Source organism: Idiotropiscis lumnitzeri, chromosome 14, assembly GCF_059441095.1.
Source record: "Idiotropiscis lumnitzeri isolate Australia: NSW breed Sydney's pygmy pipehorse chromosome 14, RoL_Ilum_1.0, whole genome shotgun sequence".
In the NCBI taxonomy this organism is placed as follows: domain Eukaryota; kingdom Metazoa; phylum Chordata; class Actinopteri; order Syngnathiformes; family Syngnathidae; genus Idiotropiscis; species Idiotropiscis lumnitzeri.
The window spans coordinates 17645303-17669333 of NC_142404.1; the positions used below are offsets into that span (position 1 = coordinate 17645303).

General features: G+C 43.3%; 2 protein-coding genes across 4 annotated transcripts; one reads left to right on the forward strand and one right to left on the reverse strand.

The window, feature by feature from the left end:
• Positions 1–53: 53 nt before the first annotated feature.
• Positions 54–2652, reverse strand: LOC148323809 (cytochrome c-like). Of its 2 annotated transcripts, none has more exons than XM_088314241.1 (3): positions 1322–2652; positions 606–782; positions 54–522 (listed from the first exon to the last, which is right to left on the reverse strand). In XM_088314241.1, exons 2-3 carry the CDS (start codon positions 775–777, stop codon positions 377–379), a joined length of 318 nt encoding a protein of 105 aa, XP_088170367.1. In that variant the 5' UTR covers positions 778–782; positions 1322–2652; the 3' UTR covers positions 54–376. The 2 variants fall into 2 exon arrangements, with proteins under 2 accessions (XP_088170367.1, XP_088170368.1); XM_088314242.1 differs by having other exon boundaries at positions 1182–1323.
• Positions 2653–3220: 568 nt separating this feature from the next.
• On the forward strand, positions 3221–23925 carry osbpl6 (oxysterol binding protein-like 6). Of its 2 annotated transcripts, XM_088314238.1 has the most exons (23): positions 3221–3509; positions 9472–9673; positions 12356–12478; positions 12803–12856; positions 13118–13231; positions 13327–13497; positions 14114–14249; positions 14339–14442; positions 15000–15092; positions 15505–15673; positions 16592–16722; positions 17499–17606; positions 17866–17997; positions 18493–18580; positions 18913–19166; positions 19459–19596; positions 19737–19800; positions 19931–20009; positions 20090–20234; positions 20308–20452; positions 20748–20874; positions 20949–21071; positions 21425–23925. In XM_088314238.1, exons 2-23 carry the CDS (start codon positions 9527–9529, stop codon positions 21534–21536), a joined length of 2757 nt encoding a protein of 918 aa, XP_088170364.1. In that variant the 5' UTR covers positions 3221–3509; positions 9472–9526; the 3' UTR covers positions 21537–23925. The 2 variants fall into 2 exon arrangements, with proteins under 2 accessions (XP_088170364.1, XP_088170365.1); XM_088314239.1 differs by lacking the exon at positions 15000–15092.
• The last annotated feature ends 106 nt before the right edge of the window (positions 23926–24031 follow it).

The following is a 24031-nucleotide window of genomic DNA, read 5'->3' on the forward strand; positions in this document are numbered from 1 at the left end:
ATGTCAGTGCACACGTTATTAATCTTATGCCTCTAAATATGTCACTCACAATGTAAGATCTTGGTTAGGATTTTATTCAATGTAACCAACTTAAAACATTACATTTGAAACAATATACCATTCAAATAGGACAGGGAAATGATGACAACAGGTTTATGAAACCCACCAAAAATCTTGAACGCATCACAATCAAAAGGTTTTACAGTTTCTAATGTGAATACACAACTGCATGGTTTAATAAGTTACATGTGTATTTTTAAAAAGAAGGAACCTGTTAAAACCAGGGATTATCAATCACTCCAGCGCAGAGGTGGATCATACAGTATGAAAAACAGAGGTGGACCTGTGATAAAAGTGTCCATTGTTGTAAAGCTCATTAAGAGGTCGCAGATTTAAGATATTCAATAAGGTCGGCGCGCTCATTCTTCTTCTTTATGCCAGCAAAGATCATCTTAGTTCCGGGAATATACTTTTTGGGGTTCTCCAAGTAGACGTTCAGGGTATCCTCATCCCAGATAATGCCTGAAAGTTAAGAAAAGAATGTCTCGACCAAATCTATTCTTTGGCTATGGCTGTCAGCGTTATCAAACATACAAAGTTCTTACCTTTGCTTTTGTTGGCATCTGTATAGCTGTAACCTTCTGACTGGCCCGTTTTGCGACCGATCAGACCCCACAGGTTTGGGCCGACCTTGTGCTTCCCACCATTCTCCACAGTGTGACATTGAGCACACTTCTGGACAAAGGACTTCTTCCCTTTATTGATGTCGCCAGGCATTTTTTCTATGAACATAACACACACGCATAGAGATCATTTACAACCCCTTTACAACACAAATGATGTGCCTCAGTAAAATTGATATCGTGACTTCCTGGTGTGAAGGATTCAACACATTTCACCATTAGGGGGAGCTCGTTTACAAGTTGTGCAATTTTCCGGCGATTACAACAGCTCTTTTTTTGGTGGGCAACTTAAAACTCGACCTTACTGTTTGAAAACAGGTAGAGAGCGCATTTGTTGTACACTCTAATAAAGAAGGAGTGAACATACATAAGAGAAAAGCTCCTTTTAGTTAGATGGAGCTGAGTCAGTCTTAATAGTGAAACACAGTTATTAATAGCGTGTAAGACGAGAACATACTCATCCTAGCTTTAAAATGAAAACTAGAAAACAGTACTGACATGCTACTGAGACAGGAAAGCAAAATCCACCAGCAGGACTAACCACGTCGTCTCTCCAGCGAACCGCAGTCCAAGAAAAAAAAGTTTACTTTTTTAGAAACAACATTACAATGGGAGATCCGTAGCTATCGGCCTCTTACCTTTAAAAGATTTCCAGTTGGCACCGTACAACTTTCTGCGTCCTCTTCAATGGGTCGCCGTTAACTAACACAGCACGTGCTGCCTTCCCGGTAAATGACGTCAATTGTCACGTCACCGGTCAGCTGACCTACTACGTCGCACCGCCGTACACCAGATGCACGTTTCAGTTACCAAACGGGGTGAGCAAACGCTTTCGTAACTCTTCTATGGTTGACGTTTAAACAATATCAACGACGGCTAATCGACACCAAATTCTCAATTCACTTTAAAAATATCTGGCTATCTATCTGTACAATACAACTTTATTTATATAGCGCATTTCACAAAGCGGTAACAAAGCACTTTACATCTATCTATCTATCTATCTATCTGGTGATGATAGTGTAGTGTTTTACATAGCTGACCTTGGTGTAGCAATGCCCACCCTTCATTGATTTGGAACACCTTACTTGCAATTTTTCCTATTTCATCTGGCAGTCATTTGAACTCATCTCGACTTGAGCATCCATCCATCCATTATCTGTAACGCTGCTCTCACAAGGGTTGCAAGCTGTCTTCAGGGTACACCGTGAACTGGTTACCAGCCAATCGCAGGGCACACACAGATAAACAACCATCCGCGCTCCCAAACACACCTAGGGGCAAATGAGGGAGTCCAATCAATGAATTTTGGGAATGTGGGAGGAAACCGGAGTACCCGGAGGAAACCCACGCAGGCACGGGGAGAACATGCAAACTCCACACAGGAAGGCACGACCCGGAATCGAACCCTGTAACTCTGAACTGTGAAACCATTATGCTAACCAGTAGTCCACCGTGCCGCCTAGTTGAGCATGATGCAGTAAATTAGGTTTAATCACGGTCAGTGCTTGAGGAAAACTAGTTGCAAAACCTGGGATGAGCTCACTGCTTGAAGCCACCCGAGAAATCAGCCACATGGACATGTTTGACAGTGACTGACTTTTATAGTGAAGCCTAAGAATAAATCATAATGACAGGCCCCGATGTTCTATTGCTTGGTTACTAATGAGCACTAAAACTTCCCACGCAGTCACTCAAGGTCACTTGTGCATTCACGCGTTATATGGAACTGATTGGCCTTGAGTTTTTTTCTCTTCGTGTTTTGACATTCAATACATGTCCCAGAAGTTTTCTCAGATCCATTCTGCAGTGGCAAAAGTGTTTTGACGCCTCACAAAAACACAACGTTGGTCTTTTTGGTTCTACGGCTAGTGTTGTCTGCTTTTGTCATTGTGCCACAGCCAGCTTCTACTCTGAGCATGCAGGCACCCAAAAAAAAACAAAAAAACCCTGACAATTTAAAAGAGGTGTCTAGTTTTAATCCCAACTTTGAAATTTCTTGAAAGATAAATTACTAAACTATTCTTCAAATCCAACTAGCAATATTTATTTATTACATACTTTCTATGCTTACACCAAATTTGAAGTAAATTGAGGGATTTACAGCCAAAGTGTTTCTGAAATACAGTTTTCCGGGTCCTTTGTGATACTTGAGCTGCCATGAAGGCTGATATTTATATTTAATATTTTGAAATAGGTTTTTGGGGACTTGGAAAAAAAACACAACTTAAATTTCGACCGTGGATGCCTTTGCATTAAGACATTGGCTCGTTAGGACTCTTTTTTTTAAAATAAAGAATTTTATAAAAATCAACAAGCGGTTATAATTGAATGGACTCATTTAGAGGTCCTTGAAAGTGCCTGATTAAAAAGATGGTTTCGTATTTGTTTAAGATTTTAGTTTTACCGTTTTTCTGTGTTTTAACCTACAGTATGAGATCTATTTTGAGTGTTTACAACGCCCAATCCGTTTGGGACCAGCAGGTGTCCGCACGATCCATTCCGTCGCTTTGTTCCCACTCCAAGCCGATCCTGCTGCAGGGAGGAGCTAGCAGAGTGCGGCTGAGCCGAGCCGAGCCGAGCATCACAACTCGGATACGAGGAAACGGGCAAACACAGCACTTTTTTTCCCCTTACTTCCCACTGTGTTCTGGCCTACGTACAAAGCATGCCTGCTGCGAGAAATTGACATATTGGAGGTGGACGTTGGTTCAAACGGCTTACCTTGGAGAAGTCGATCGTCGCTTACCAGGCAGGGGAGAGCCGCTCGATTGTTTCCTGCGCCAAGAACTGCAAAGACATGGTCATTACACCGCCGCGTCTGTGGTAAGGCAATAAGCTGTTCTCTTTCCGTCAACACGACCACTTGAACATTGTAACTGATAGAGTGCAACAGAATGCTTTGATGTGAAGTGTCCATCCTCCCGGTCGAGCAGACGAGACTCGAGCATCTTTTTTGTATTTGCATCCGGAGTGATTCACTGAGGACCATCCAGACGTGACCACCACCTAGCTGACTTTACTAGCATCTGCAAAGTGTGTCGTCAATTTAATGGCTTTACTTGAACTGTTTGGTCATTTGCTCGTTCTCACATTTGCTTTTCGTGACCCCTTAAAATAGGGATGCCATTACTGAGTAATTACAGACGATTCTACGTGGCATTAATGTAACCTATTCACCTTTTAAAATCAAACCTTAACACTAGATCTTAACCATCTTTTTTAAAATGTTTTTTCCGCCTTATCCACAAAGCATGAACTGTATTCTTAATATTCCATCCATGTTGGGGGAGATTGGCGGCTCGCCCATAGAGAAAGTTAAACAACTTGTGTCACTTTATGGGATTGCTCCACATTATCTGCCAGTTTATGCGGACCAAGGTCAGCCAGTGACTTTGCAGTTGTTTAAAATACCATCTAATCACATGAATTAACAAGAATCAGAAATAAATGGAAACTATTTGGGATTTTTTTTGGGGGGGGGGCACACTCTCTTGAGAGGATCTGCAGTTTAATTTCTTTGGCCCTCCTGAAAAAAACGTCAAGTTGAAGATGTTCTTATCCCTTTGCGTGCATATTTCGCCTTGTTGTCTAAAAAATACAAAAATTCCCTTTTATTTGCATATTCATAACCGAATCCCGCCTTTGTTATTTCGAAAAGTGCTCTTTATGAATCCTATTTGAATAATCTTTTCTCAAATGGTGTTTATCCATCAGCATATCATGAAAACAATAAACGTGCTGTTTTTAGCACAGCACTATGACTCATCTGTAATGGTCTTTATCTTTTCCCTCAGTTTGTCATATTCACTGCCAAAGAGACCTGATGCAGTGTCGTCCATGTACATTTCTTCCACTGTGTTAGGCGATCCAGCTTTTTATCGACAGTCTATTTTCCAGAAAGTCAAGTGTCCAAAAAGCATTGCAGAGTAAAACAGCTCTACCTAGATGATGTAATGAATGCAGCCCAGGATAAACTGGCTCTGTCCAGTTACCGTTGTTAAGAAAAAGATGAGCCTCTCTTGAAAGAGACGTGACTCGCCCTCGCTGCTTCCTGATGTCGCGTGACATCTACTGGCTGGCTATTCTGTTGATCCTTGTGCATCATTAGCTTGGAAAGTTGTGAATTCAGTTGTCCTCGCAGATCAGGTTTGTTTGTGTTGGTCCACTTTAATAATGCAACCGTGTCCAACTTCCTGGTGTTCCATGCTGCTGAGCGTTACGTTAATAGCGAAGTGTCGTGGTGGCGGTCGGGATCTTGTGATGCTGCCCTTATCAGGATGGATGGTTCTCCACACTTTAATCGGAATTCTGTAATGCTCCCTTCAGGGACAATTTTGACTTTTCACCAGCCCCCACTAAGGTCAGAGCATATTTTCCAGCAGAAGAGCCGCCTGAGGGATTTATCTTGCTTAAAGATTATTCAGGAGAGCACATTGTAGTCATGCTGCTGACAGAACCTGCCGCTGTCTTCCGGTTACATTAAACTCAAAATGAAAGAAATTGATGACGTTTGGAATACTCGCTAATAATGGATACAACTTGTGGTTCACTGGAATTTAGCATAAAAGGGGAACTCAAGTAAAAAAAAAATCTTTACAATAATAATTTCTATGCAACCTTCTAGACTAAAGACAGTCTTCGGATTCATTCTTAAAACTGCAAGTGGCAGAATTGATGCCAGAGATGGATAAAAACGATGGATTTTGTTTATATTTCACAAATCCACATTAATCAGAATGCCGTTGTTAGACTAGTGGGCACGCATGGAACCAATAAAAATAATTACACTGTACACAAACAAAACATATATATATACACAAAACACGTACTAATAATTCTCCCAAATAATTATTCTCCTGTCAAATATCACCATAGTTCCCTCCCCCGACCGTGAACTGCTAATAGATGAGAAATGAGAGTCTCTTTTGACCAGTATGGGATCAAAGATGTCGAGACCACAAGTTGAGTTTGAAAGTGAACAAGCAATGGCAGACCTCCAACAGATGATATTTTGTTCATTGGCGAGCAACACACACAGAAAGATTCCTTCAAACCGATGCATCAAAATTACTGAGACGTTTCAAACGGCCTCACTTGCCCTAAAAGCTCGACGTAAATTGCACAAATAAGAGCGTGAGTGGCAGTATAAGTCATGTACATTTCACAAATTAATTTATGGAGGATTTTAGAGATGATTAAAGTGCTTTTTAAAAAAACTTGTCACAAAGCTATTTTTTTTTAGCGTAACTATAATTTGACATCCAATTGCAAGTTTTTGCAAGCTTCCACGCATTTCACTTAAAACGTAGTCTGAAACGCACAGAATTTCACTTATGCGTTGCCTCAGTCTAAACACTAGAGGGCACTATGTAAAAGGAGCGCGCAAATACGAGATGAAGACGAAGTAAGAGCAGAGCAAAATTTAAAGTCAGCTAAAAGTGTTGTCGGCTGTGTTTACCTTAAAATTCCCACACAACTGAAATAGTCCCTACCTGGAATATATATATTTCAGGATGATGAACTAGTATCAGTTTCATGGTATCGGTGCATTTTAACGAATATTGGTAGTGTACAGACATACAGTATCTGTGCATCGCTACATAATAGTCGTTAAATTACAGTAATGTATTGTCAGTGTTGTACTCCTGTTTAAAGGTTTCCATGTTTTTCTCAGAAATTCTTCGAACAGAAGTTCCAAAATGTTTGGTAGCATGTGCAAAACCGACTGCGTTGAACAAGCACAACTCTAAAGGACATGAAGGTGTTTTCTTGCTGATGTCAACATTTCATGCTAACTGCTCACTGAAAAAACGGTCAAGGGGAAATAAGACTGCGGGGGTTGGCTCAATTCCAACCTACATGACACATTTCCCCTGCGCAACATGCAAGCCACGAAAAAAATGTTGCCGCGTGTTGCTCTCGTGCTTTCTATACCGTAACTGTCGATTGATGACTGAATGGTCCAAACATTTAATCTGGAGCCCCAATACGGCACAAACTAAAAAATAACCTTTATATTCTCAGTGAATATAAAAAAAAGTCTAGACACCTATGTTCAAACCACTGCTTTTGTGATATAAAACAAAAGAGACCAAGGTAAATCCTTTCAAAACTTTTTTTCCACCATGAATATGAGCTGTATTATTTACAACACAGCTGTACTAGGAGGATTTTTCGGACATTTATTGACTTTCGAGCAGAATCCTGAAGGTTTTATGCAAATGCTAATCACATAATATATTTTGAAATTATTTACCTTGGTCTTATCTTTTTTTACACCGCAAAACAGGGGTGTGTAGACTTTTTAGATCCAATGTAGTCGCAATCCTCCGAGCGGAAATTGACAATTAAAATCAACCCAATTATAAATTCCTCGTCACCTGTTGTGGCTGCAGCTATGTGGTGACGCTTGCTTTGTCCCTGCACTCACGGTGTCATAATCACGGTGACTGGATTTAGAAGATTAAGCTCATGACCAATCAAGGTCTGAGTCGAGAGTCCCTCACATGGCAACTAACTTCATACGGCGTAGCCTTGCCGCATGGCCAAAGAGGACTCTCGTCATACGGCTCTGAGAATCCAGCTCCGTTGTCACAATCATCTTGACGTTCGGCGATCCGCTTCATCTTAAAAAAAGAGGACAAAAATTGCAGGCAGCCCGCTTTTATGAGTAAGGTCACCTGGCTCATATACGCTCACCGACGACATCACAATGACGGCGACATGATATCAAGAATGGTGAAAAAAAAAAAAAGGGATCAGCGCTCGCGGACTTTTTTCTTCACTTGTGAGCTTGTCCACGTGCTGGCAAAAATCGCGAACGATACAGTCATCGTAATTATGGGCCCGTGATTTACAGATGTGATTTTTTGGGGATTTGCCACGAGTGCTTTGCATTGCTTGGCAATCTGGTCCACTCTCAATTTGCTCTAAGCGTTCAGTTATGCGTCGATTAAATTCCTCGAATTGGATTTATCAACGCCCCTTCAAATGAACCCATTGATGAGCCGCGCACGTCACTGACAAAGAGCAGTATAACTTCCAGATACACGACGCAACTAAATGCCACATTAAATGACCCGAAAAGGATTCCGCTTTCCTGGTAATCAAAATGAACCAGTCTAGTTAACCTGCTAAACCTTTCGCTTCTGCTTCCTTATGCGGTTCTATTAAATAGGCTTAGCAGCGTTCACCGCAATGTGGCAAGATTATTTAGAACCTTGTCTTGCCCTAGCTGAGATCTTTGTTGTCTTAAGCCCGAGAGGAGAAAGTGACGACGTTAAAGGACTTGAATAATACATTATAGTGTGTGAGTGTCGTGCACGGTTGAGTGCGTGATGCGGAGGTGTGCAGAGCTGCTCGGCGGGGTTGGACTTTCCCCAGAGCTTGACGGACAGCACAGCGTTCAAACCACCGTGTGTTCGTCTACAGTACTTGTTCGTTTGTTACGACCGCACGGTGGGCTGCGATGACTTGTTTGCGGCAAAAGACAGACTTGCCATTCAAATTTCTTTACGCTCGATCCAATTAGATTGCATTATACTCGTTTGATCTAGACTCCAAATGCCCCACATGTTTTTTTTGTTCCACTCACAAAAGGGGAAATCCCATCGAGGTGAAATCAAACAGACAAGTAAGGTTGTAATTAAAAATTGTTCAGCAGCAACTATGAAATCGACGTCCACCTCACAATTCAATTTGAGTCACAGGACTACAATTCAATTACTGATTATCGATGCATCACGAATCAATGCTTATTTTCTTTCTTGCCTGCGTGACAACTTCAAACTTGAAACAATATTTACAATGAACGATATTTACAGGATTAAAATAAATTATCGCGATCAAGATCATTGTACTTTCATTTAATTTGTTTAAAAAAATGGAGGGGCTAAAGTATGATCTAAGTTTTGCAGTTTGATGTTTCTCATCAATGTCAACAGTTTTAATGTTTATTGAAATTATCAGAAAAAAAGTGCAATTCAGCGTTTGTTTGTCTCTATCGCAATCTTATCACACACACGCGCACACACGCACGTCAATTCATACAGCACTCACATTAATACCAAAGCGATTGTGCATTTGCTTCGTGGCGGTCACCTTCCTCAGCGCCTCAGCGAGGCTGAGCAAACGGAAGAAAAATGGCGTTATTTTAATTTATTTCTCCCATCCATGGCAGCAACCAAATAAATGTTGACATCCACCAAGTACAAAATGCAAAGAAGAATAGCAGAACACTGACTAAAATCCCCATTCGCTCGGTGACAGTTCTGATTTATCCTCTTTTGTATCCGCCTTTTTATTAATACAAACAGATTTTGAAAATAGTTTGAGCTGATCTGATTACTCGGGAGATTGACATGAATTGATCATCTGATTGTGTCTGTGGTGGTCGGAGTGATCTGTCTCAAGATAATCTTTGACTTTCTGCCAAGAACATTAGCCCGAGAACATCCATGCAATCCGTTAGCTCATAATAGTGATGAGGAGGTCCCGCAAAAATTGGGGCGGCGGGATTTAGATGTGGCCATTTGGCCCAGGCCATTTACTGTATATTTGCAGCCATCAAATCCATCCACAGAAACAGCGAACAAGCACGGGCGCAGTTAACAGGACAAAGTAGAAAACTGATGAAGTAACACATGCGCCATTAAACATTAAACTGAACAGAAAGTAGAAGACGGCAATGAAAATTGCGTCAATAGTTAAAACAAGTACTGTGTTTTGTTTTTTTATTTTTAACCAGGACATTAATAGTATCTATTTCCCCACTCTTGTGTTTCAGATGACGATCAATCCGCAAGTCCGCAGCTAATCAGCAGAACCCACTGCCTTGCGCCATGTCCCACTCCCAACACTCGCAGCGAGGCGCCCACGGCCGCGCCATGAGCTCAGAGGAGAGGAGCTCGGCCATGGTCAACAAGACATCCACGCCGGTGCACAAGAGCGCGTCCTCCTCTTCCTCGTCCCAGCGCGACAGCCGGCAGGTACAGAGCAAAACCTTTTGAGGCCACAGAAAACGATTGAGGGTATCCTAAACTACACTTGGCTTCGGTGTTCATTCTGACAGACGAGAAGCCATGATCCGCATTTGACAGCTTAGGCTTTGCCCTTTTTGTTTTGGGACACCCCGTATCATGTCAAAAAAAGGGAAACCCGATTGATTATCAAATCTTATCCAGTGTACGATTGTTTTTAGAGAGTCACAGTTCTCAACCAATCTTCACACTTTAAAAACTCTTGATTATCGCTCTTATTTAGGGAGCGCTGTTAGAAAAAAAACGGTTGACTCTTCCGACTGACTCAGTTTGCCACTGCAGAAGTAAGAATTGAAGTGGAAGCTATGACATCATCACTTTCCCATCGGCACCGGGTTCTGTTGAATATTTTATGAGTGACTGGTGCAGACTTGGTGCTCTTGTGGTCATGCGGCACACTGTGGCATGCTGCGTGGGAGCTTGTGTTCTCGTCTGAGTGCTTTAAGGAGGGAAAAGGAGTTGGTTGGATGAGAGCCGGGGCCTTTTTGAAAGCGCACAGTTGAATCCTTGATGCTGGATAATGCAGACAGTTAAACATTCTCCTCCTCCCTTGTTTTTTTCCATTCTTGATGATTCTCCCACAGTTAACACTTTGTGGTGTTAATTTTAGAATATCATAATAATATTTGTTAGCAGCGGACTAAAGCCAATATAAAATCAGTCAGTAATATTTTAAAAAAACGCCACACAGCTGGGCCTGAGTAAAGATTCAAACTCAGAATCTTTCCACTGTCTGGCAGACATGCGTACAACCACAAGGCAGTGATTTCAGCTTTTCTGTAGCCGGCTTCTTCTTTTCCTATTCCATGACAAATTACTGCCGTCTTTTGTGCTCCTTTGACATGCACAGAGGCTGCATTATTCTCCCGAAAGGACACTAAAACTGCTGGCATACTTGCAATTTCTATTGAAGAAAGTGTGTTGCTACTCGTCGAGCGGGGCTTTATGTCCCCCTTGCATTGTGAAGAGTGCAAAAAGTGTCGAGATGCTCATTGGTGTTCCCCCGAAACATAGGGAGATTTTCTGCATGCATTGTCGAAGCAGACGTGTGCATGAGAAATCCATCAAAAGTGGGACGCCGCACTGATATTTATAGTGCTGATTTAGCCTAACATGTCCAGGAGGAGCGCTTGTCCTTGCTCAGTGAGCGTCGCTGTAATCGTTTGATTCATTGTCGGCATAAAAATTGCCACAAGTGCTCTCACCAAGTTGTGAATGAAAAGAGAGATTTGTACCGTTTTGTCAGAGGTTTGCGCATGACATGAAAAATATAGTTTTTCCTCTCTCTTTCTTCCAATTGAGATCAAGTGAAAAGAAAATGGAGCTTACCGAGCTATTTACGTCTCAGCAAAGCGGACTCTCACTCATTCAGGTTGAAATGATCCTGCAGTGAGATCAATAAATGTGAGCAGGGTGCAGGAAATCAAATTGGCTTCATTCATTTATGCTTTCAGGGTCAAAGAACAGGAGAGCTCTGGTATGAATAGGAAAATGAGGCAAGGAAGCGACAGCACTTCTCTGCCTGATATGGAAACAGTCTAAACCTGTAAACGAGACCGCAAAGCCACAGAGCGGACCGCTTTGGTATGCCCACTCATGCGTCCCTCGCATGACCTTTAATCACCCCACGCATCTCTGGGGGCATTCCTGGAAGGGTCACCTTGGTGCAAAAGTCTCCCAACCAACCATCACACTTAAAAAACGATATGTGTCAGAAAAGTTTCAGGATTGGTGTTTTTCCCTTCAATTTGGGCCAGACAATACACTTCCTGGAAGTTCCAGAAGTGCATGAAGAAGTGACTGAGAAAGCCAGGAAAATGTTAGATTGCAGCGGGATTGCCCGAAGAAGGGGAAAAACTTCGAGGTTGTCATTTGGATTTGAGCTAAAACTCACAGTACCTGCTTGTGGGCAAATGTAACGGCCAGATAGGGAGGGTGCATCTTCGTGTCTGATGCTGAAATGCATTCATGTATTGATCGATTCATATCACGCAGTGGACTAGATCCAGTAATGGCCGTCTCCCATCCATTTCCTTTTTACATTGCTTTGAATCTTGATGTAGCTCAAGGCCACTGACAGGAGGGCGAGGGTTGTTCACAGGAGACACATGACCTCATTACCAAAATGATTTGTTCCGCTGCTCTTTTGATTAAACAAGCTGTTGTCTTCCATTTCTTAAGTGCTTTGTAAACCAACGGCGATATACACGCTGAAGGTTACAACACTGCGTCCGCATGGATTACAACTCATTCAAAAGACAAACGATTGAAATCTTTGTCGATTTTCTGGATGACGATGACCTTCCCTCCGGGCCGTGGGGTTACACCCGTCCCTGCGTGACCTTGGATTCTCTTTGCTCCAGAGACGTCACTTTGATTTACAGACCCGCTAAGGGAAAGACGAGCTAGTCGAGAGGAATCTAATGGAGGGGAATTACTCAGAGCACATGAGAGATGTGATGGGGAAGCACAAACATTACGCAAGAGAGACGAACGAAGGGTTTCCTCCATTAGGACTGCGGGCTCGGGCGTCATCCTGTTTTCTCGAACACGTACATCGCTCATGTTGCTTTTACTTCTGGAGGAATGATCCCATCGGCTCTGACGCCGCATGGTTTTGTTTTACTTCAGGAGGCAGACAGCTGGGAAATCATCGAGGGGCTGAAAATCGGTCAGAGCAACGTCCAGAGGCCAGATAAACACGAAGGGTTTATGCTGAAGAAGCGGAAATGGCCGCTGAAAGGCTGGCACAAGGTGGGCCCCCGTTGGCAGCGTTTTGTTCTTCTAAAAAATTTTTCAAGTAGTGGCTCTTCAAAGTCTGAAGTTAGAATAATTGCTGCTTCACTAATGTTGCTCTTCAGTACTTATTCAGTTGTTTTTTGTTTTTTTATAAGCCCAAATAATTCCCTGGCCATCATACCAGCACACAATGCTACATTTTGAAAGCAGCACATTTAAAGGAAATATATTGCAGCGACAAACAGGATTTCTCACAAGGGATACACAGTCAGGTTTTGCCCTATTGATTTTTTTTTTTTTAAATGAACTAACATCAGGTTGTTTTTTTTTCCTCCGTAGCGATTTTTTGTTCTGGACAATGGTATCCTGAAGTACTCCAAGTCCCCCATTGATGTAAGTAAGCCTGACTCACACCCCCCAAGGCCTGGCAACAAAGATTCAGCTGGAATGTTTGCAGCAAGAGTTGCAGTGTTTGATTTGTCTCAGCTTTGTATGTTACACCAAAATGGAAGCGTCTTGATCCGAGGTTGAGCACATAAGCTGCGTCAGACGTTCATCCTGTACCTCATACCTCATTTTATTGAATGTCGATCCGGACAATAAATAGTAATGCAACGAAATGATCTCGTTAACCTCAACGAACGTGTGTGTCAGATCCAGAAAGGCAAACTGCACGGCAGCATCGACGTGGGCCTCTCTGTGATGTCCATCAAAAAGAAGGCTCGTCGTATTGACCTGGACACAGAGGAGCATATCTATCACCTCAAGGTAACGCTGAGAGTCAAGATTGTCATTTCGCTATTGACGTCGCCGTCAAGCGGACGGCCCACATCTAATAAATAAACGTCGGCTCGACTTCTTAGGTCAAATCCCAAGACATCTTTGACGCCTGGGTGTCCAAGCTGCGGCACCATCGCCTTTACCGACAGAACGAGATCGTCCGATCTCCTCGGGACGCCTCCATGCGGATGTTCCCTTCGTCTGCCGTGGCAGAGTCACCGCAAGCTGCTCCGAGTGTCGGACATGACGCCAAGGTAGTTAGTCCACTTGCGACACAAACTCGTGAGAGTTGCTCGCAGGAAGTCTTTCTCGCAAATTGTGGTCTGTGCGCAGTGATCAGTTCGCTGACTAATGGTTGCGTGCGCGTGCTCGATTAGTGGCTATTGAATAAAATGAATCTGAGCATTAGGATAGAGGAATCGTTTTTCTGTCTGGAATCTAGACACTTTGTGTCTTGCTTCTTTTATCAATGAAAGCAATCGACACTGTAGAGTATTTCTAATCCTAACCTTTTCTTTTGGCATCCCTTTCTCGCCAAAGCAAAACCAACCAGCCAAATTAACACTTTTGTTCCAGCTGTGCCAATTTTCAAAACTAAACAGTGACAAATGCAAAGGGATAATTTTTTTTTTTTACAGAAGCAGCACTTTCCAAAAAGTCATGACAACACAGTGACCCGTGCATTATTCATAGTTCTGTATTTGTAAATTTCCCTAATTTTTTAATTAAATTTATTAGCTCAAAAACCTTTCGAAACTTTTTGGGTGGGCGTCAGTGACTTGCCGTTTTACTCGCATCCTTGTGCCGTATGTTACTTTTTTTTTAGGATATTTTTGTACTTCTGACACCAACCCTTGTATCTCTTGAAAGCACGCTAAACCCAGCGGGTTGCCATGGCAAACACCAGTCCCCGCCAACAGCAGCTTGCCCGTCTCCTACAGCAACGGTCAGAGCAAGGTGGCTGCCTGGCTGCAAGAATCCGAGGAGATGGACAAATGTGCCGAAGGTGCGGCTCCTGGAACTATCCTCGTATCGTGTGTGTCCATCTACGAGCCTTGATGACATCGGCATCGTTCGCTTCTACAATCATTTCAGATCTTGCGCGATGCCAGTCCAACCTGACAGAGCTGAGTGGCCTCTTGCAGAGTCTGGAGATTCTACAAAGGACTCAGTCGGCACCCAACTTTGCAGATATGCAGGTTGAACACACACACACACACGTATGTATAGGGTACCAAACGGGAGTCTTGTGTGACTCTTGCCAGGCGGCAATTTGCAACATTGCTCGCCAATTTGCATCAAATGCGGAAGGCCTCACATCTATCCAAATGAGAAATGAAACAACAGAAAATAAGTGTATCATGACTTTTGGAAGACTCTGTAAAGTATCATATCTCGGTTTTTACCCGACAAACTACATGAAATGTGCATTGAGCAGCTCAGAAGCCTTGTTCACTGCAGCAAAAAAAAATAATAATAATATGGGAGGCTTGTTGGGAGGATCAGAAAGAAAAGTGCCAGTTCCAGCCGGGGTTTTATCAGACAGAAAGCATTCAGTCATGCTTAAGCCCCCCCCCCCCTTACCATCCCCATCAACTGCTTAGAGGCACTCATCGCATTTGCTTCAGGATTTTGTTTGCTTCTCATTTGTTGGAATGTTGTCTGACTTCTAACTTCACAACAGTCAATTGATGTTGACTTGCTTTTGTGTGTGACTGTGTTGTCTTGCATACCGTGATCCACATTTGCCACATAGACCGCTTGCGTAGAATTGTCAAAGAAAGAAAAGCGCATGAACAGAAGATGGAGGACAAAAAGTGTCGGCAAAGATGCAAAATTCCAGCTTCAGGTACCTTTTGTTTTTTTTATTTTTTTGCTATGTGTCATGAAACTAGAGATGATGCTTTCTCTAATTTGAAATAATAACATGCTGGATTTTATTTTGGTTTCTCTTGAGCTTAAACCTTTGCATTGGTCCTGTGGGCTTGTTCTGTTTTTGCCCCTTTTTGTTCGTTTTTTGCTTAGCCTAAAAGGAAGAACACTTTGGCTTTATCCACACCTTCTAAAGACCGGCTTCATAAATATTTCTGTAGAGAACAGATAGAGTAAAAAAAGCATTTTGACTAGTGCGTGTTTGATTTGCAAAGGTGTCAGGGCTGAATGCCTCTGAAAATATCTATTTGGCTTCCATCAACGAACAATTCAGGGTCTCCGCCAGATTGCGCTTCTCGGTTGATTAACCTCGCATCATCACTCTTCAGGTCCCGCTATCGTCCAGCATGTCGCCTGTCCGCCTCCACTCATCCAACCCGAACCTCTGCGCCGAGATGGGGGACTTTCAAGCGCCCGCCTCGCGGCTGACAGACAGCGTGGAGTGTCCCAGTGACTACATTAAACTACAGGAGGAATTCTGCAACATTGCCCAAAAAGGTAAGCATGCAAACAAGCATGAAAGAAGAGAGTCAACATGCTCAAACTTTCAAATGAATTTGTTGCCGTGTAGATATAGCCTAATTAATGTAAGTCAGGAACCAACGACTTTATTTATGAAATTAGTCCACACAATCAATTTAGCACGTTTAACCACAAGATGCATTTTAACTGTATTAGGAGAGTCAATATAATTTTGTTTTGAGATGGATAAAAACTGATGGATTTTTCTGCTTAATTCAAATTTCACAAACACAATATTAATCAGAATACCATGTTTAGACTTGTAGGGGTGCACAGAACATATTAGTGTAAAAAATATTTTTTCACTTGACTTCCCCTTTAAAACTTAAAAAAGATTCTCGCCGCTAAACCTTTACTAGATTGTCTTCCGACTATTTACAGTTAACTATGTCAAAATGGTACTGTACACCAAGTTCCGCCGTGTTTACAACAAACATTTTTGGGCAAACGTCCTACATGCGCAGATGGCTTCAAGAACATATGTGTGTTTGTATATTCGACAAGCAGTGGACAGAGAAGCATGTCACATGTGTGATGCCGTGCAGCTGCAGTTGACTGCCAGCACTAGCTCGGAGGCATCGCTCCATTATGTAATCGAGTCAGCGACGGCATCCCTCTCTGTCATCCCTCCGCACGCTCACAAGGCAATTTTACATCCCGTCGCATCGGTGTGCTACTAAATGCCTCTGAGATTTTGCAGTTTGTCGACGGAGTTATTTCAATGTGTTCGCCAACATTACATCACGCCTCACTCTTTGACTTACGTAATGTGTTTTAAGAACGGTACATTGCATTTACGCAGCAAGCCAAAGCAGCTGACGCAAAAAAATCAATCAATCAATCATGCTGCATGAGTGATCACTGTTCTTATTGCGTCATTGTGTCTGTGCGCAGTCCACACTCTGCTCAAGTCAGCCTTCAACACAGTAGCCATCGAGAAAGAAAAGATCAAGCAGATTCTGTCGGACCAGGACCAGTCCGACCAATCAGCCCAGATCAACACCCTCAGGAAGTCTCTGTCACAGGTAATGCGCGTGTCCTCCACTTCACCTCATAACTGTATCTGTCAGACACATCTGTTGGTTACCAAAAAATAAAAAATAAAAAAAAAATCCAGAAGTGCTGACAAGATAATTACCACAACTTCACTGCCTCTACAATTTTCTGAAACGTTCTACAGTGTTTTCAACAAACTGATCTTTATTCCAGCGCACTCACACCATAAAGTGACGTGTGAGATCATCTTTTTTTTAACTAATTGGTGAGACAAAGAAATGTGGCGCGGACTTCATTAACGCTGCTCCTTGAGCTGTCTTCTCTTACTGTAATTGGACTGCACCTCATTATCTGTTTCCATCACACCGTTAAAAAGGTTCTACCTCTCTTTCAGTTTCAAAGCGTATGTGACGACACCGTCCCAAAGTTGGAGGTCACATTCCTTTGCAAAGAGCCTTGCGGGGAAATGATAGTCAGCCATCACTTCGTGGTACAATTTGCACGCTTCAGTGGTGCCAAATCAATGCGGTTCATGCTCGCATTGTCTTTTCATTTTTAAAGCAGCTCAACAGAAATTGGCAGACTAAGATTGATTGATGACAATAACATGCCGGAGAATCAAACAGTAATTACTGTAATGTCATGTTAATTTACTTTGTTTGGATTGGGCCTCAGAGGTTCTGCTGCACTTGTGCGCTTAGGCTTGCATATGATGGCAGATCATGCCAATAAAAAATATACTTTGGTCTTAATCGATCTATTGGCCAATTACTTCACAACAACCCATTTCATTTTTTTCCCCAAGGCCGTGTCCCAAAACGCAGAACTACGAACCCGACTGAACCGCATCCACTCTGAGTCTGTCCTGTCGGAGCAAGTCGTCAGCGTGAATATCATTTCCACTCCGAATGAGGTAGGTGACGGTGTTCATTTAAAGCCGCCCATATTGCGGAAGCAACAAGGAGGCCCGATTGTTGTATTATTGCTTTCCTGTCTTACTCATCGATGGCCAGAATGATGGATGGCTTATTCGGTTACGTTTTATCATCATTCAACACGGATGTTAGTGGAAAATGACTCATTAGAAATGGACGGAAGCTCGCCATAAAATGAACCGCGGTGTCTTTCAGTTACAGTTGTGATACGCGTGCGTCTAACATGTTTGCCGGCAGGTTGTAGAGCAGATGGGGATCCCGCTGACCCAGCAGGCCTCTGATGAGAGCCGACTCTCCATGTCGGAGTCTGTCTCCGAGTTCTTTGACGCCCAGGAAGTGCTCCTCTCAGCCAGTTCGTCAGAAAATGAGGTAATTTGAGAGTTTGGGGTGGACTGCGAGGATACCGTCGGCCCTAATGAGGGCAGCTTAAGAGGTCATGGAAACTTAATCATAGTCGAGAGGCTCTTGTTAATTGGGGGAGACGCCTCATCCCTCATTTGGTCTTTTATTTCTTTATATTTAATTAGAACGAAGCTTCCAGCTCTGTTGAAAAGAACAATTTGGCCACTTGAAAGCATCGTTTCTGCCCGCTAACTCTCTGTGGCCTCTGAGGGGCTATTAAAGAGAGTTGCTCTCCAGACATGCATTGAGCCATGTGAAGGATCACTCCCAGAGGACATTTATCGCACCGTAGCATGAAGGCCGAATACAGATGTGCTTGCATGAAAAATATTCTGCAGTGGGGCCGATGCTGTGCTGCCTCGGGGAAACTGCAGCAAGTGCAACCAAACCTGCCTGCAGTTTGTGACCGTCTCAATCCTAACCCCCCCCCCCCCCCCCCTTCCGTACCTGTTCCCCTAACAGGGCTCAGATGATGAATCATATGTCAGTGATGTGAGCGATAACATCTCAGAGGACAACGCCAGCGTGACGGATAACGTCTCCAGACAAAGTAGGTCTCAACAGCCACTAACTTTAAGCATTTTCCAGTTTTGTGTCAGAAATAGAGTCAAATGAATCCGTGGAGGATCCTCCTCTGAGGAAGCAAAACACTCACGCAGGCTTGGCGAGCGTATTTATCATTGTGGCTGAAGCCATTGACTTTACAAGGCTGCTCTGTGCCAAGATCTTTTCTTAGGCTTTATGAGGCGCCTGTGTGAGGAGGGAGGGGATCTCCCGTCTTCATCTCCGTCACATCCCACACTTGTCTAGTTATACATAGTCGCTCATCAAAGGGAAATCCTGCAGCCTCTCAGTATCACAATGAGTGTTTTGTCTTCTCAGTGGCCAACGGAGACTTTGCCGGCTGTGCCTTCCGTAACGGGCGGCGCATCTGCCTGCCGGCACCCTGTCCCGACACCGGCAACATCAACCTGTGGAACATCTTGCGAAACAACATCGGCAAGGACCTATCCAAGGTGTCCATGCCCGTGGAGCTCAACGAGCCTCTCAACACGTTGCAGCGCATGTGTGAAGAGCTGGAGTACAGCGAGCTGCTGGACAAAGCTGCTGAGACGGAGGATCCCTTTGAACGCATGGTAAATCTCTCAAAAAATTATTGGCGCTCTCCAAGTACCATTTTGATGACTGACTTTAAAGTGTTCAGCAAAAAGAAGAGTTTTTTTTGTCTACATTTTTTTTTTTTGAATTCTCATAAAAATCCATTGACTTGACTTTTAATGTCCCGCTAACACCAAAAGATCCAAGCTGGGTTTGGATCATTGGGGCGTGTGTCAACAAGCGACAGGATGCGTCTACAATATTTATGAAGAATGTTGGTCCCTTCAGGTTGATTGATGTCAGCGGTGGTCTTGTTTCTGCTTGTGCCAGGTTCTGGTCGCTGCCTTCGCCGTCTCAGGCTACTCATCCACGTACTACCGAGCAGGAAGTAAGCCATTCAACCCGCTCCTCGGAGAGACGTACGAATGTATAAGAGAAGACAAGGGCTTCTGTTTTTTCTCGGAACAGGTAAAGTCGTGCTTTTTCAAACGCATATAGATTTTGTAATCCCAACAGTGACATGACATTTTGCCTTCTAAATATTTTTTGTGCCCGTTTTGTATCATTAAAGATGACAAAGTAGAGTGCAATTGTGTTGTTCTCTCAAGGTGAGCCACCACCCTCCAATCTCTGCCTGCCACTGCGAGTCCAAGAACTTCACCTTTTGGCAAGGTAGGCGGCACATCTGTTGCATTCCCGATGGATGCAATAATTGGGAGTCACACTTGTTATTTCAACATCACTACAATATGACCGGATGTAGATCTGGATTGTTATCATTTTGGTATCTTTCGTCCTACAGATGTGAGATGGAAAAACAAATTCTGGGGCAAGTCAATGGAGATCTTGCCAGTTGGGACAGTGAGCCTCATGATTCCCCGGTAATGACGCACTCTTTGTCACTACTGCAGACACCGTGTCCAGCTTGTTTGACCTTTCTGTGCTCCTCGCGCCTGTTCAGGTTTGGAGACCACTACGAATGGAACAAAGTCACCACGTGTGTCCACAACATCCTCAGTGGCCGGCGGTGGATCGAACACTATGGCGAGATCACCATCAGGAACACAAAAAGCAGCGCTTGCCTCTGCAAACTCACCTTCGTCAAGGTCATTGGAGGTTTGATTGGGGCTCGGACCCGCGTGGACTGCGTGTGATGATAGTAGAGCGTCCTTCTTTTAGGGGAACTACTGGAGCTCCAACGTGAACGAGATCCAAGGATTTGTGATGGACCAAGAAGGGAAAGTGATCCACAGGCTTTTTGGAAAATGGCACGAGGGGCTTTACTGCGGCGTCCCACCTTCTGCCAAATGTATCTGGAGGCCAGGTAGGCATCTGGATTATCACTTCAGATCTTGACACCGGGGACACAAGTTTAAGTTAAAGTTAGTCACATTAAGTGGTCCTGGGCAAAAGTGTGCTTGCTTCAAGTTAATCACAGACCTTAACCCAATAGAGCATGAATTTCACCTCCTGAAGAGGAGACTGACGGGAAAAACAACCTGAAACAAACAAGAACTGAAAGAGCCCGCCTTAAAGGCTGACTTGCAAATTCTTATGATTGCAAGCAGTGCTCCGTCCCGATGCCGCTGCACATCTCATGTTGATCTTTTTCTTGCTAGGCTCCATGCCCACAGACTATGAGCTATACTACGGCTTCACCAGATTTGCCACGGAACTCAACGAGCTTTGTCCCGAGCTAAAAGATGTCCTGCCGCGAACGGACGCGCGGTTCAGACCCGATCAAAGGTCACACGACCGGTGACAAACACAAAATATTGCATGGTGTCTAGCAACTTAACATGCAATCTGCCTCCCACCAGGCACCTAGAAGAAGGGAACTTGGAGCTGGCTGCCTCCGAGAAGCAGCGAATCGAAGACTTGCAGAGGACCAGGAGGAAGTGGAATGAAGACAATAATGTCAAACAGGAGCCTCGCTTCTTCAAGTAAGACAATAACATTCATTCGGCGTAGCTTACAAGGATTATGAAACTTTGCCTCTTCGTTCTCCATTCTTCCTGCTGTTCATTTGCATAACAATTTAGTCCCTTCCAGAATGTGGCGTATTCTTAAGGCTCTAGCATGTGCGGCACATTGACATGGGAGTTTATGGCAATGTAAAATTGATTGTCTTGGCAATCCAAAAGACAAAGAAAGAATTTGGTGTACCACAAGGTTCGGACTAAAAGTTTTAATTTTGCATCCTTGCTTCCACCAGTAACCCATCCAATACTGCTCACCACTTTTTGTCAACTGTAGATTCATTTTACGGTCCTTCGCTGAACTCTTTTTGTTCCAGGAAAGTGGTTGACGCTAATCACAGGGAACGGTGGGTCTCCAACAACTTGTACTGGGAGCTGCGCAAAACCCCCGGCTTTATCAACATGGAACCGACAGTGAGCCTGTGGTAGCACACGGCCCGACGAGACGCTCTTCGCGTTCAGCGTCGGACTGTACATTCGAGATGTGAGGAGAAACACTAAAACGTGCACTTGGACGTGAGCGAGCGCTGCTGGGGTTCTGCGGCGCCCCCACTAGAGGAAACCTCTTGGAGGAGGGCCACCTTCATCGTGCTTGCAAAGGTCGCATAGATCTTTTCTCAGCGACTCGAACGACTCCCGAGTCGGCCTTAAACGCGGACGCTCATATTTAGCTACGACCACATGCATGCTTAGGGAGCTTTCACTGGCATACGGCCATATTTAATACATCGTTCATGTTGTAGAAGAAAAAATAGGTATTTTTATAAAAATATCTTGGCAGATTTTATTATTTTTTTGCCTTTTAATACAGTTTATGATGCGGAACAACTCGTCAAACCACACAGCTGAGCGCACACATCCGATAACGTCACACTACACATTGTGAGTACGTTAGCTAAAAAACAAGGGCCGGCCGGACACTGGTCAACAAGTTCAATGTCTCTTCACCCTCAGCTTGTAGCCCCCCAGCGACCCACTCCCCTGTCCGACTATTTCATTTTACACTCTGTCCATATATAGTGGTGAGCTGACTTTGCCACGCTGCAGGGAGAAGGGAGAGCCTCGAAACCAGGGGTGGGCAAATTGTGGCCTTATGAAAAGTCCCGTAATATTGGCTGTATTAATATCACTTTTTGTGTGTGTAAAACTGTGTAGTGTAAATGTATTTTGTCATTTCTTAATAATATTTTCATTGTTGTTGACTTATTATAATTCATTTTGCCCCCCAAATTACCTTTAAGTTAATTGTAAATAATGTTTTCAATGTTGAATAATAAGTTTATTTATTAATTGTAGATATTCATTTTGCAATTTTTCCTCTAATATCAATTCATTAAAATGCACTGTCACTTTAAAAAAAAGTTCATTATTTTATTACTAAAATAAAATAGTTTGCATACAAATTATTATGACCTGGCCCATCTGCCTGTTTTAAAAATCAAATATCGCCCTTAAACACCAACCAAAAATAAATGTTTTTGTTTCTTTTTCTTAATGACAAAGTTTGCCCACCCCTGTCCCGAACCCACTTTAAAGCGGGACTGTACTTGGAGAAAAGCCAAACACTGAAGACCCAAGTGTCTGAGTGTTATTTTACAATAGCCGTCCAAAGTGAATTGTTTTCTATTTCTAATCCGTATCAACACACAAATGTATTGAAACATGCGGTTGTTAACCACACACAAAGTGAAAATGCGACTAAATCTGGACCACCCCAACTCCCAAAAATTATTTGGCGTCGGATCTGAAAGAGGCCCCGGCTCACATTTTAAGGAATTCATTCATTGATTTAAAAAAAAAACAACTTTCTGACAATAAAGTGTTTTTTCATTTTCAGGCAGCTACTTAAACAACGCAGAGACAGGAGAGCCACCTGCTGCTCATTCAAGGAAAATACCATTTCCGCTCATTAAGTTTTATTTTCAAGATAAATAGTAATTAGCCACTCAAACTGATACTGCTACAACTGCTCTATTATTGGATGATTTGTTTTAACACTATTGTTGACAGACAAAACAAATTCAGAGTAAAACTTTTCATTCTTATATCTCCCCACAACAAGTATTCAGTTTCACTTGCTGTGCCTTAAACGCATTTAGGAATGACACACACTGCTGATGATGACAAGTTGTACCATGCTCACCCATCTGCATCTGCTTCGTGATGATAAAGCCAAAGGGACAACCTGTGTTCTTGCCAAACATATCTGACAGTAGATGCACACACACGCCGTAAACGAAGCTCTTCACTACGCTATCATACATGCCAACATGTAAATACAGCACATCCGGACACCTGAAACGGGTCCCTGCATCTACCCATTTTCTGCAGCATTTGTCCTTATGAACTGGAGCCTATCTCAACTAACTTTGGGCGTACACCCTGAAATGGTTGCCAGGCAATTGCAGGAAAAACGGTCGTTCATACAAAAGCGAAAGTGTTCCTCCCTACATGAGTGTGGACTCCCCCGCGGGGTTTGTGTGGTGGAGAGGGACACCACACTGTTATCGCGCAGCAGCACAAGCGTAAAATAGAATAAATGGATGGACAGGATGCTCAAAAAAAAAAAAAAAAAGAAGCCCTCCAATTTATTGTTCCACCTGCATGTGTAGCCTGCCAATGATTGTTGCAGATGCCTTACAGAAAGGTTCTGTTCTTGTCATGGACTGGACCTCATCCGCTCAGTTTCCTGATGGTACCTTCTTTAAAAAGTGCAATTGAAACTAAAATACATATCTTTCCATCTACACTGTACACTGCTGCTACATAGTGCTTGGATTAATAAAACCGGACCTTCGGTGTGTGATTTATTCACCCATTTTGACCTCTTTGTGTTTGTGTGCGTGTGCACGTGTGTGTGTGTGGGTGCATGTGAAAACACTAACAAAACAATCTCTAACTGAATTGAAAATTACTGCATTGCA